The sequence below is a fragment of the Notothenia rossii genome, assembly GCF_949606895.1.
Source record: "Notothenia rossii genome assembly, chromosome: 10".
Taxonomy (NCBI): Eukaryota; Metazoa; Chordata; class Actinopteri; order Perciformes; family Nototheniidae; genus Notothenia; species Notothenia rossii.
The window spans coordinates 50,653,324-50,668,109 of record NC_136908.1 but is presented as its reverse complement, the minus strand read 5'-3'; the positions used below and the strand labels follow the sequence as shown (position 1 = coordinate 50,668,109).

General features: G+C 39.5%; 1 protein-coding gene across 2 annotated transcripts in view; it reads left to right on the top strand.

Annotated features, from left to right (window-relative positions):
• Positions 1–14,786, top strand: part of acss3 (acyl-CoA synthetase short chain family member 3) — a 37,771-nt gene that overhangs the window by 10,959 nt on the left and 12,026 nt on the right. For both annotated transcript variants that reach the window (XM_079653381.1, XM_079653382.1), the window contains 4 exons: positions 403–483; positions 800–895; positions 2,855–3,006; positions 8,569–8,672. In XM_079653381.1, the coding sequence (XP_079509507.1) occupies positions 403–483; positions 800–895; positions 2,855–3,006; positions 8,569–8,672 (433 nt within the window). The remainder of the gene's footprint in view (positions 1–402; positions 484–799; positions 896–2,854; positions 3,007–8,568; positions 8,673–14,786) is intronic.

The window sequence follows — 14,786 nt, the reverse complement described above, 5'->3', positions numbered from 1 at the left end:
GATACATAAGACAGAGCATTTCCACAGCAGGAGCTGGAGCTCTTGCAGGAATAGATGCCTGAAGGCAGTTTGAAATGGAAGAAAATGCAGCTCTTTTCAGAAAACAACATTTTGTGTTTGACCAACAGATGATATAAAATATCTACCTGCTGGCTAGTTCCTGCGCTTAATAGTGTTATTATTGCCAGCATTGTCTCTGTGAGCTACTGTGAATTTCTCAGTTATTGCTGTAGGGCCGCCATAAGTTTGAGCAATTCTCTATAATTGGAGACATGAGGATTTCAGGACAGACTGTTATGCTCAAAACATTTATTAATAAAAATAATAAAAGACATTTGAGTCAGCCAAATGCAATACCTGTCACTACTGTAGTCTGATGTTTTTTCTTATCTTGTCCCCCAGGGTGTTGTGCGAGACACTGCAGGCTATGCTGTGATGCTGAAATGGACCATGTCAAATATTTATGGACTCAGTTCTGGAGACGTAAGGCAATAGCATAGCATCCTCTTCTGAGTTAGAGTCATGTTTAAGCACAAAGCATGCAGTCAGTTAACAGATATATTGTTCTTTATTAGAGAGAAGATCAGGTAAAATGTATGGTAGCTGAACAGTCTTCAGTATTGGAGGTAGTTTGATTTCCATGTATAGTGTCTTCGAGTACTGCTAGTGTTATCATTGTTGGCAGAAAAGGAATTGAAAGAGTTAAAATAATCTTTCGGACAATACTCAATTCTGGTGTTTGACAAACTGATACTCTGAGTCTCTATACATTTTTCATCTTTTTTTGTTCTTGTTGCAGGTTTGGTGGGCAGCGTCAGACCTGGGCTGGGTGGTCGGACATTCCTACATCTGCTATGGTCCTCTACTCCATGGTAACAGCACAATTCTCTATGAGGTATGTCCCTGTAGACACGTTTTAATATCTACCACTCACAACAGCAGTATTGCAAACATTTAACACTAGAGAAAGTATATTAAAACCCTGATTTGTACAACTTCAAAAGCTGTCCGATTTGAATGTCTGCTTGGTATCTGCGTTTGTGGACTCTGCAAGCTGAATACGTCCATATTTGGTCAACAACTCAAGTTTAAGTGGACTGGGACTCTGTGTTACCCTGTTTGACTCTGGCTGCTACAGTCTACTGCCAAGAGACAGACTGCAGCTTCACTCCTTTTTCTACTTTCCTTTTTTTCCTCACCAATGCCAGTCAATGTTTCAAGTGTCACCAGCCCCTGCAGTTGATACACCCCCACACTGGTGTTAAAAGACATTTAAGCTTGCAGAATACATCTGTTGGAATAACATTATGTTTTAAGCATCTATATTGAATTAATTATTTTGTGGTAGTGTAGAAGCAGTATGTGTGCTGCAGGGATGACAAATGTTTTTATGTCAATACGGATATTGCCTTGGTTCCCTCAATAAAAAGCCTACACAATTGTTACTATTGGACTTCTGAGGAAAATAAGCTCTTTGCTGAGCAGAAGTTTAAGATACTTATTAATACATCGATTGACTTCAAGATATGGGAAAAAAGAGCAATAAGTCATTTCCTAGTCCTAAAGTTTTAGGACTCATTCCTGCAGCAATCTGTTGTTTAGCTTAATGAGTTTCATAACATATCTAAATTTTACGGCACAATAGTACCCATACTAAGGAACCTGCAAACAACCTCCATCATACGGCAAATACAATAAATTCAACCTTCAATTCCCTTTTAACTTGTAAAGTTTTTCTATTTTATAAGAAACAATAATGCTGGAGGTTATGCTGTATATAATATTTCAGCTAAATGGTCATTCAACATAATGGTTGAAACCTGGAGGAAACAGCCTCTCCGCTGAGCACAACATTGACATGCAGCAGACCTTCAAAAATATAAATAGTAAATAAATAAACAAGCTCTTCATGAAATATTTTCTGCATGACTGTTTTTTGAAGAGCCATTTGATACTGATGCATCTGATTTGGCTTTTCTTTGTGAGTCCCATAACCCCTGGCTAGTGGAGTATATTCTCTGCAGGCTCCTTATTATTATATAGAGGGTTATTAGCATCACAATCTGTAGACCAGTGCTAAGAGGGATGTGGGTCTGTCTCTTACCGTGTGAGTCTCCCAGTGTTTGTTTCTTATGCTGGGGGACATTCATTACATTATCACTGAGACTTTCCCTCACATGCACGAAGCAGAACTGCTGTGCCACTAATTACTCAGCCTTCCTTAAATAAATGTTTGACTCCAGCCTCTGTGTTAGTCTTGTGTTAGCGTGTGTGCTAACAGCCCGTCTCTTCAGGCGTGATGCTGCCAACCTTTTGTCTTCCTCAAATCAATACACATGCACAAATATGTATTCACAGCAGAAATGACACCCAGAGCTCGATGCTGCTGTTTACCACCATCATTAATCTGCAGTAGTCTTCTCACAGAATAGTTGAATACAAGAGACACAGTGGAAATGGCTGGTGGAGGCTTTTGCCTGGAGGCGTCTTTTGTCTTTTCCTTCTTGACAAACAATTCTCCCATAGTGCAACTCTGTTTTTTGTAATCCATGGATTTCCGGGCCCATCTGTTTGGATGGCAGCCTTCCAATAAGCCTCTCCAACTTAAACAGCTGCTCTATGACAACTCATGGTTTGTAGTTCACAGTTGAAGTGAATTTTAAACCCCCATTTCATCCTTTCTTCCTCCTCTGACCTATATCTTATTTTATTTTACTGTATTGTATTTGTATTTCACATTTACCTTACCACTCTTTGTGAATTGGATTGTGTATTGATGAGATTTGTTCACCTGCATCCTTGTTATTGTGTGTGTACTAAGCATCTGTTGTCTGACACACTGTGTGTTTCCCAGGGTAAGCCTGTGGGGACTCCAGACCCTGGGGTCTTCTTCCGGGTTTTATCTGAACACGGAGCCTCGTCCATGTTCACAGCCCCCACTGCCATCCGAGCCATCCGCCAGCAGGACCCTGATGCTGCAATTGGGAAAAAATACCCCCTATCTAGGTACACAGCAACACTTTACTCAACAGAATTGATCAAAATCAGCTATTAAATGTGAACTTAATCTAATAAATTATTCATTCCAGGAATAAGTACATTTTACATTGTACCATTGAGCTACAATAAAAGGTTGATTCATGAATATAATAAACTATTCTGATGATTGATAATAATTAATCAATCTTTAAAAGCATTATTGGTTTCAGTATCTTAAAGGTGAAAACATTTTGTGGTTGTAATTTCCTAAATCAAGGAAAGCAACTTGGGAAATGCTGCAGTGGGCTTTGGACATTTTTGATGGCTATTAATGGCTATTTTTCAACATTGTGTTGACTAAATGATACATTCATCTTACAGTAATAAAAACCCCAGCCATTGAACAATCCGATTTCAAAGTAGCCCACATACAAGTGTTACAGACCATCAAAAACAAATTCAGGTAACAAGTCAAATGTCGTCATTTGAAAATCTCTTAAAATATACTTTGCATCCGTTTTTTTGCTAAACTTTGCAGATACTTTGCTTTCAATTTGGCTTTGGGTGACTCATAGAGTACAGATACATTTCTAGCATTTTTAGCCTTTTACACTGTGATCCATGCTTCCATCACAACAATTGACTGATTTATAGTCTGAAATACAAAACTAAGTCCCTATTAGTTGCTCTAATAAAGTCAGTGGGTATTGGCCCTAACCTTCAACTGCAGATTGTGTGCTGAGCTAGAAACGTGTGATATCTCCTGGCTGAGGGTGTTGTGCACCTTCTGTCCAGCCTGTTGTTAGTCTCCGGCCATCTGTTGATGCACCTCCATTGCTCACCGTCTGTACCTTCAGTTCTACTCACTTGGGTGTTAATCAGGATGGATAGCAAATAATGGCAGGTCACTGCTGCTCACCTGTATTAAATCATACTGTGAGAACTTATTTCCCCGGCTGCTGTCTTAATGTAAAGGTCTTCTGTCGCTTAGAGTTAAAAGAAAAAACAGGTTCTCATGTTATTGGTTTGGCCTAGAGAGTGAAATACATGTCCAAATGATCAGTATTGTTAATTCAAGACTTGGACCTAAGGGGTTGTGGTGTCAACTCACCACTTTCATTCTGCTCTGCAGTCTGAAAATACCTTTAAGCACACAATCATAAAGCAATTCTGAGTGCAGGTGACCTCTGGCCCCGGTGAATCATTCAGTAACTCTGGCATTGTGTGCTGAATTTGACGATATATAAATGTTCTGCTGTCCTGAATACATAGCACCTTCTAAAAGGCGGTATTTGCAGACAGATTCTTTTCTGCAATATTTGTAGAGAATATTGTTCTGACCCTACAACAATCAGTCCTATGCTGTCTCTGTGTACTCTTTCTTAATCCTAATGTGTCCTTTCCCCTTGGAGGAGGCAGGTTGGTGAAAGATTACTGTATTTCCCTTCGGCGCTGAACAAAACATGTCACTATGACACAGAGGCAGCAACACAAAGGAAACAATAACACATGATTTCATTTCATGGCAGGACAGCTATGTTTTGAGACACATGAAATGTTCTTTCAATTTCAAAGCTCCAAAAATATTTCTCTGCTGCAAAGATGCAACATTTTGAATCTCTGAATGTCAGAGGTATTTAAAGGGTTTGTGTTGTGTAGGAGTTCATGAAAATGTAATGAAAGTTTAATGTGCTAGTGTTTTTGCAATATTACCAAATGAATCAACTTCTAGTCGGTGCATTTTGCCACTTCCTATAACACATGGAAAGATATGTCAATACCAACAGTGGTTCTTTTAATTAAAAGTGTGCTGATGGAATTTATTATCAAACACATAATTTCATGCTAGAGAGGACAAATAATAATTGACTACAGATCAAATACACTGTCTGCGGTTTATTGACAATTTAAGATATCCCCTCCCTCCGGACTCCGCTCCACAGTAATGGCAGTGGACTCTTATCAATGTTCTGGAGCCAAATTGCTCGTCACCCTCGATGTGAAAACTTCAATGAGAGTCTGGCTTCAAGGCTGTCTAAAGTTGTGAAGGCAGCAGCTCTCTGCATAAATGTAGCATGACAAAAGAGGGAAACACTCTGTCAGTAGCGCTTTTAAGTCGAACAAATGCCTTAGTCATAAACAGGGGACAAATGGCAAGACTCCACTCAAAAATGCTTTTTGGTGCCTACTAAAAGCTGGTGCTGTTAAAGATGGTGATGTCTGCAACTTGATTGTCTTTTAAAGTGGCAATGTACAAGATGTTTTATTTCATTTAGCTAAGAGTCCATTAAAAAAACAGCCTTAAAACATAACTTACAGCTCAATAATAAAGCTGAAAGTAGCTTTCCCCATATAGCATGAATGGCGTACGGTGGAACAAACAAACTAACTCTTACTTTAGAGAAATATAAATTACATTTGAAGGGAAATAATACCTGCATTCTTGTTAAGCCACTGAGACTAGAATAGACTAATGAACATCTCTCCTTTATTCCTACTTCACCTTTGCCACACTAAGCTCACATAATCAGCTTCAAACATATTAGCAATTTGTAGACCTAAAACATGTGACAAAAGGTTATCACGTGGATAACCTTTGCCACTTAGAATATTTGTTTTTCTTCTTTATTGGCCTACTCCAAGGTTATATTGTAGGGATTGTGGTGGTCTTATCTTTACAAACTATCATAGAATAGTTATTAATGGTTAATATGTTGTACTGTAGCCTCTGTTATCATGGAAGACAAATAGCATTTGAGCTTTTAGCATCTATTCTTTTTACAGCACTGCGTCAATACATCTTTAGTAACAGGTGGTGCATTTCTTGGTTTAAATGTGGACAAATTAAGTGTGTATTCACCCTCAAACTGTATGTATGTGAGGAAGTTTATTTTGAAACAGATGGTGCTTAAATTGTAGATAATTATGTCCCTACATTTAATCAGTGGACACAGTGTGTTAGGCAGTGAAATCCAAATCTAAGATGGGGGAAGGTATTTTTTTCAACAAAATTGCAAACTAGAAAGCTGTTGAGGCATAACAAATATGTTTGTAGCTTTATGCGGTGAAACGTCAACATCATTAATGATTTGCGTATTAACCCTCTTTTTTTTCCTTTTAAAGAAAGACTTGAGAAAGGGAATGAAAGATTTTCTGAAGATCTTTGTAAACACTGATGTTTACACTGGCTATGACTGACTCACACTCCATGAACTTGGTCAGCAGCCAAACGATCGCCCTCCCAACACCATCTCTGAGGTCACAGTGGCCGTTTCTCAATGTCGAGTAAACCTGCTGCAGAACCACTATTTCAAGTATACTATGTCATCGAGTGGCGCCGAAGGATTGTTTAAATGCATGTTAAATGCCGAGCATTCGGCGCCACTCGATGACGTAGTATACTTGAAATAGTGGCTCTGCAGCAGGTATACTTGACATTGAGAAACAGCCAGAGTTTCTGTGAATCTTTCAAACTTGTACTTCCATTGAACTCTTTAGAAAACATTGAAAACATACAGAATCTGAATTGTGCTTGGATAACTAAAGCATGGCAGTGGGCTCAGCTGGAACATAGGGTCGCTGCCAGGGCAGTGCATCAATCAATCATCTTTCCCATGTTCTGTAGCTCAGTTCCTGCAGGGCATTATCTGTCTGACAGCTCATTATGGCCTGTAATGGAATTCTTTCATAATAGAACAGTCTAGGCATAAACCTAAATCTCTATCCTTTAAGCTGTTTTTATGAACCTCTCAACATTAAAGTTGGTAATCAACACAAATACAAGGTCAAAGCCCTGTGTTTCCACTTCACAGGGTCATATAAAACCCCTATGAAAGAAATAAAAGCTAACATAATTCATCGAATAAAAACAGCCCTAGCTATTCATTCAGATAACGTGATGAGTTTGGGTGTCAGTTATCTCTTCTTTAAAATCTTAAATTAAATGACTATACAATTAAAATGTCTGATACATCATGATACCTTCAATAAGCTCAAATAAGGGTTTCTACTGTTTCTAAATTGGCATATTGTAAGACAAAAACGTACATTTAAAGCCCATAGTTACTTGCTTTGTCCTCTTTTATCTTTATGAAATGACAATATGTTTTAACATGCAGAACCCTTTAGAACTTATCAAACAAAGTGGAGAAAATTCCCCCATTAATCATGGGAATAGTGTTATTTGCAATAAAACTGATAGAAGGCCCCCAGGCATCTTTCAACATCTGGATGGTAGGCGGAATTTATATGATTTAATTAGCTTACTAACGACATTTCTCTGATTGTTCTGCAATCACAGAGGAAACAGTCTTCATAATATTCCTGAGACCAACTTTAAAGAATATAATGCACAGAGCCAGTAGGAGGAGAACATGTAGGATTCAGCTGGGAGAGAGTGACATAATGACATTTTTTTTATTCCTGTTCTAGAAGATAGAATGCGACTTCAATTTTGATTGGAGTTGGAAAGCCATTTCGGCACTGCGTAGAGTTGAGAACGATGACCAGCAGTCATTTGTGTGAAAATTAAGCGTCGGTACTGGCAAGGCACCAGGTTACAGATCTCTTCAGAGCTTAGCAGGGAGCAAAGAGCGGTGTTGGGAATAAGATATGAGCCATAGGAGGAGGGTTAGCAGAGAAGAATGATATGGAATTCAGTGGAGGCTTAAGGTAGAAACTGCGGTGTGTTGGGTCACTTACAGGGTAGGGAGAAGGTTTCTTGAAGCCAGGGAAAAAGTAAAAATCCAAACTAGGAGGAAAGTTAAGCTTGAACTAGGAGGGAGCAGTGATGGAGGGATAATTGGGATAGATTTAGATGTCATTGCAAGAACTTGTGGATTCCTGCTACTCCATGATTCAGGGTCACATCAATACTGACTGAGATGTCATACAGAGGGCTACATCTTTGTAGGGAGAAAGGGCAGCTTATTCCCAACAAGATTGTTTCCTCTGAGATGAACATCCCACTTTAAATGCACGTTGAAATGCAGGAATGTTTCATAGGTAAAAAAAAGTTTAAATGTTGTATTTTCTGACATTCAAAGCAGAAGTCGAATGGCCGAGCTTATGGAGGATCCGGTGTTAATGATGCTCACCTCTATTGTTAGTGTAACTGTGAGGAGGCCAGCCCTCACAGGCAGAACGCAAACATCTTTTAGTCATGAAAGGTGGTAAGAATCATAGGGAAAAGGAAGTAGTAGTTGCTGCCTTAAAGGTCAAAACATATTTACATTAATAGACATTGCACGAGCTCCAATTTGCATTCAAGAGACTCAAGTGAAGATGCACATTTTAGGTTACGAAACAGATCTGATCGTATGATGATGGCCAGGATTTGTTGTCAGCCCTTAAACACAAATTCCAATTTTCAGTCAAAAAATAATAATTCCCCAAAAAGTTTATGCATCCCATTTTTGTCTGTTGAACTTTTTTACTCTAAAGTTTTCTGAATAATGGCACTTGGTCTAAAACTCCAAAAAGTAGCCTGCAACTGCGAATATCTTTTTTTCTTACCATTTCCTCTGAGAGTGTACATATGTCATGTTCCCTCAAGGTGATTGACAGATGTAGTACTCTGTGTCCTTACAGGCTGCGGTCGTTATTTCTGGCTGGAGAGCGTTGTGATGTGGAGACGCTGGAATGGGCAAAAAGGAGCTTTGGGGTTCCTGTCCTGGATCACTGGTGGCAGACTGGTAGGAAGGTTTCTTTCATACTTTAGACAATCAGAGAGACGGACCAGATGTGACCTTGTTGATGTCATGTGTTTAGAGCTGCACTATGAAAGATTTGGATATATAAAGTGCACCTGTCTTACTTTATTCAATAATCTCTCCTTCCCGTTAAATAGGAAGTACATGCCTACAAAGTATGCAGACTGCGCTTCATAGATTTAAAATCAAAGGATTTCTGGAGGTAAAGGTTACATTTGTTCAAGCATGTATCCTTCACCATATGCTATGCTTAAAGCTGCCTTGTGCAATTAATTTAGTCAGTGTAGTACATTGAGAAGCACTTTACCCTCCAAACTTTAGGGATTAAGTTCTTATGATATAGCTACTGAGAAAGCATTTAAAGGACCTCAAGTACTTTCACAGCGAGAACTGTATATGATGTTTTAATTGAACTTGATCTGTTAGACTCGTCTTCCTCTTAAGCTTGAGTGAGAAGACTATAAATGGTATTAGTCGATTGACATTGACTTGGCCTTGAGAAGAGACATAACTCCAGAAAATCACTATTCCCTCGAAAGCAGTCTGTCAATATAAAGGCCATTTTATCGCACTCACTCCTTGATTAATCCCTTCTATGTTGTAGACCTGGGGATTGGACCCTTTTTTACTGAAGCTATAATGACGTTAAATTCACCTATATTTGTTTTTCTAAGAACTAATCATCACACAAAGTGATGTGTCATCATTTGAACTAGTGGAATTTAAATAGGAATGTGCAGACAGGGCAGAGGAAACACTTGTTGAAATAATTGGAGATAGTTTTAGAGAAAAAAAAAAGAAAGAAGTCATGTTGAGAATAATGACTGAAAGTAGTTGTCCAAAAGAATTCTGCCATTTTTCACTTGAACAAAACTCTTTCAAAATGATAGTGTAACCAATGTATCAGGTGCCACATTGCACCAATGCATTTTAGATGAATGTCACGCTCACAGAGAAGTCATAATCATTATTTTAAAAGCATGTTCATGCCCATTTAATTACAGTCCAGTGGTCTTACATTACTCAAGGAAGAGTGAGTTTGCAGTTTCTTGGAAAGTTTGCAATCTTTGAACCTTACAATTCACCTTCTTCTATAACACACGGTTGTAGGTCTGGACAGTAACATATGCAATCTTCCCCTGCATTGTTCTTAGGCCTCTGTTCTTAATGATTCTTGAATATTTAATGCCCTGTTTTGGATGTGAGGCATGAATCCGGGCAGCATGCCATCATGCTAATGTTGTCTTCCCCTCCTCACCAGCAATGTTTGATTGCGGTCCTCCCCAAGCACTAGTGAACTATGATAAATGTGCCAGCGACAGCAAAAGAGCACAATTGTATGTCTCTTTGTTTAGTAATATATCCTGCCTGCGAGACCGGAGGATCGATGCCGGACAAGACGACATCTCTGTGTTAAATATGGGATCAATACTATTTCTGGACCGTTGGAAAGCCATCGACCTTGAGTTTGTTCAGGCAGCACACTCTGATCTCAGAGCAGATTAGCCCACTTCTCTGATTGGTCTACTTCTCTGATTGGTCTGTCCGGCTCAATGTGAGTGTGAAGAGCTCAATATTGTTATATCGCAGGAATGAAATTGTATCAATTCTGCCTCTTGGGTTTAAATAACCCTACTGTTGACTTATCTATATATATGCTGCATTTCAATTCAAAGCGGCATCCTCTCGAGTCACATTTCAAGGCCAAACGGATTATAGAGGGCAGACAAGGCAGAACCATTTCAGCTAAGCCTGTCCAATTCCTTTAAAAAAGTATCATCCTTTTTTTGGCCAATTATAAACCCTTTACACACACAAACCTAAAGGTATTTACCCCTAAGTGTCCTTAAATAACTCTTAAATACAATCTATATCATCAGTTACAAAGAAAACAACCTTCAAGATCTAGTCTAAACTCCAATGTTTCACCTTATTAAGTAATCTGGATGTTGAACATTACAACTCTTACTGGCGATTCGGAGACCATGAAAGGAGTTTAGTCTTATCACAAAGATTGACCTTGTTGGCTGCAGTTTGAGGGTAACTCTGGTCTTAAGCTTGCTTTTATGAGACAGAAGACGGGACAAATGCACCAATACTTCCTGTCTCATTTTGGGGAGCAATGATCTTGCTGGTTTGCTGATGGACCCACATTCCTGAGTGGTGTCCATCCAGCACTAAAATTGAGACACCGCTTTGTAAAATGTGGGTTTGTGTCTAGTATAGGCCTCATAAGTGAAAATTAATTTGCTGAAGTGCAATAATGGCAGAGAATTCCCTCTCTGTGGTGTTTTTATGCTCAGTTTAAATATCCATACCGAGATCTTTATTAAGGCTCGTGGATGAGCATTTCCTGCTTCTGTTGGCACTGTGGGAGTTGGAGGGATTAGAACAGGCACCGATGCACACAGGCGAATACAGAATTATGACATTTGCAAGCCTTTGGGTGCTGTGTGATTTAGACGTTAACTTTGTTATGTAAAACAAATTACCATACTCTCTTCCTGTATTTCCCTCTTAGACCTTTACTAGACTTTCACAGGGATGTTTTGAACAGAGCTTTTGATTTCCTTCTTTTTCTCTGAACCTCACTGCTTTTAAGATAACATTTCATTTTGTTTTAACAAATGTTTGTTTGTTCCACAGACAAGTTTGAATCTCACTTCTTTGTCTCTGAACCTCACACCACCCAAACACCTGCCACACATTGTGGGTATCCCAGTCAGGTGATTTATTGAGTTTGGAGAAAACCTCTGGCTCCCTCTTGGTTTCTGTCTAGATGTGTAAATCCCGTTGGATTCTTCACCCCTTTCTAAACTCAATAACTGTCAGCTAGTGCCCAGCGCTGCAATCCAAATGTTCACGGCTGAGTGGGTCACTCCTCGTCTCTTTTGCTTTCTCTTTGTGTCTGAGGCTGGTGAAAGAGACTCCACCACGGCACACATATACATTACATCATTATAATTCTGTCCTTTCTTTCTGTAACTGCAGGAACAGAGTCACTTTTCAAAGTTTGTTTGCTCTCTGAGCTCATCTGGGCTCACCATCAAGAATGTTTCCACTTCCACTTTTTTGCAACAGTCACAGTTGGTTGGTTGCTATTTTATCTTTCAACAACAATTTCCTTGAAGTGACTGAACACGTAGAGAAGTATTCCCAGAGTCCGATTATAAATAGTTTATGTTTACCCAGAACTTGTTGTACTAATATGGAACATACTGTTCATTGATAAAGCATTTTAACACAGTAAATGCAATTTGATTTTTATCAGGACAAATCCATTATTGTTTCTTCATGAGAATTGTTTTTAATAAATACATTAATTACCTCTGAATATATTTAAAAAAACGTTGAAGTGTTTCATTTTTGTAAGCCCATCTGCCGTTTCAAAGCAGTACATCTAGAAGAAACACTGGTGTGTTTACAGTTTCCCTCTGCCTGTACTGAGTTCATGAGTCACCCTGTTGGGGGTGTCACGATGCACTGTCCGACCCTCTCGTTGCAGACGTGGGCATCAATCAAGCAACTTTTAACAATGTCTGTCCTTTGACAACTCTCTCCGTCTTCCCCACCAGCAGAAGAGAAGCATCGTTTTCGATGGCAAGGAGTTTACCTTTCAAGGCTCATTTACTCCTCCTTGAGAAACTCATTACACTCAAAACACCTGAAACGCAAAGTTTGTTTCCGTCTTCTGGGTTCCAGCTCAGACTCATGCATTTCTCAAACTTGTGATAGTCTCTTAATTTCTCCTTTCACAAATCTCTTCTATAAATATTAATAGTTATGTCCTTGCATTTGTACCTCACCTGCAAAATGGAGTTGACCATAATCAATCACCGGAGCAGTTGCTCATACATCTTTCCTGCTGCATGCTTGTAATCCTTGAATGTAAAATGCTGCAGTCCTATTCGATGATGAGAGAAGAGGCACTGTGAGCGATGATAGGAAGAGTTAGTGAACAAATTGGCATCCAACATTTTAGAAGAATAATACGAGTTCCTCTAGGGTTCAGGTAGCAGCTTTGAAACATACCTGGATTCATTGATCTCTCAGTAAATGCCTGACTATAAACGTCTGTAGACTGGATATTGATGTCTGTGTTATGTCTGGAAAACAAGCAATTCATTTCACTTTAGTTGGAAGGTTCCAGAATAAAAATATATATTTGTAATGGGATTTTTGATTAAAACCCTATTGAACCACTTCTCCACACGCCTGTCTCTCTGACAAATCTCTGAAGTGTATTCATAGGCTCCTCATTGTAAAGCTGCTGTGTCATCATACATTTGTATTCATCAAACAGAGTGTTTGTTTTCCAGCTCCTGTTAAAAGATGCATTATCTTTGACATCATTCCCCCTCACTGGAAACACTTAATCAGCTATGCCAGGCGCATACTGCTGAAAAGATTAAAAATAGGGTTGGTCTCACATCATTTTGGCATCCACCCCCTGGAGACTCTCCTTACCTTGCAGCCAACTGTGTATCAACAGTCGCATCACACAAAGAGCCAGCGGCACTCGCTCATTTCAGAGCTCTCCTTAGATCTGCACGGGGCTCCGTTTGGAGAAGTGAAAGACAGTCAGCTGACACATGGCGGTTTGCTGTGATGTTAGGCAGCATGACCAACAGCAGAGGGGAGGTCATTGGTGGAAAGGTGTCTCGGGTCTCTTAGATTGAAAACATTAGAGTCCTAACAATGAGGAATTAGTTAGCATTATAGAACTTTAGGACTCCCTTGTACTGAAGACAATTTTGGGAGAGTTGATTCCAAGTTAAAAACAGGCAGTTGCTAACAAGGGACCAAATGGGATTAATAAAGGCCATCACGCCGAACCTGAGTCCGCCTATGAAGTCATGCTTACGTTTGCTTATGTTTACTTCATAAAATTGCATTTACGCTTCACAATTATAAAAGTGGTGTTAATATGTGGACACTATCTGAAGGTACCATGAATGTGTGTTTGCCACTGGCCTTTGGTCAATGGAGCCCTTGTGATGCTTATTTTCAGGCTTGCCTGCTAAGACTATTAATGACTGCACCACTGTTTATTATAAGCATTAAGCAGGTTTGGATTTCACTTTCTGCAGAGCCCATAGATTTGTTTCCACCAACTGGTATTCAATTGGTGAAACAATAAATTTCCTGTTAGCAATTGCATGCAATGCCAATTTTACACATTCTTTGCTGGAAATGTTTAATTGTCTGAACAAGCTCACCGATAATTTGTCTAATTTGACTAATTTAGCTTGTTGGTTAGTATTTCACTCTGTAACGCTTGGCTGGTGCAGGCGAGATTCTTTTTCTGACACAGAGTGGAATATATTGGTGTGCTCGTTATTCCCATGTGCAGCAGACTCAATCATTTCTCAGCCTTCCCCTGTCACCTGATATGCTGATTCATCCTGTCCCATTAGCCAATATACTGCTTTCTCCTCAATCTCTCCCTTTTAGCTTCATCATCTCTCTGTTTTGATATGCTTCTTTGAAAGACTTGCACACATAAATTAACAACATCTGCTTACCCCCTCCCACCCAAGTCTGAAATGCATGCACAGTCTGTCACCCTGAAGTCACCTGGAGCCAAGCCAAATCCCCATCCCTTATATGCATATTAGAAAATGTCTGCCATTTTGAAGCCTGATAATAATCTGTGGGCTATTTTAAGAGCCAAGTGCCATTGGCAGGGGGGTGATGATGAAGGTTGCTGATGTCACTGGTGTTGCTTGGCAACAAATGTGTGTTTCCAGTTGGCAGGGTTTGGCTGCCTCACCAGTGATTGGTGGCGGATGGATCTACAGTAGTCTTCTAGGTCCTCTCTGTTTTTGTTTGTGTCTCTGACTCTCTAGGACCGACAGCAGATGTTAACAGAAAGCGATAACCATAAAAAGTGAACGTGACCTGCTTTAAAGCACCTGTCTTGTCAAATAAATTGTGGAATTGACAATCCTCCCCTGGCCTTTGTCAAAAACGGCGCTGGCGCAGAATTGTTGACCTCACATCATCCTACTCCTGCAAAAATGTGAGCTCAGAGAGTCTTGAATGCAGCCTTTCACTTAATCAATATAGAGTCTTTTAAGGACCTATCATGCACTT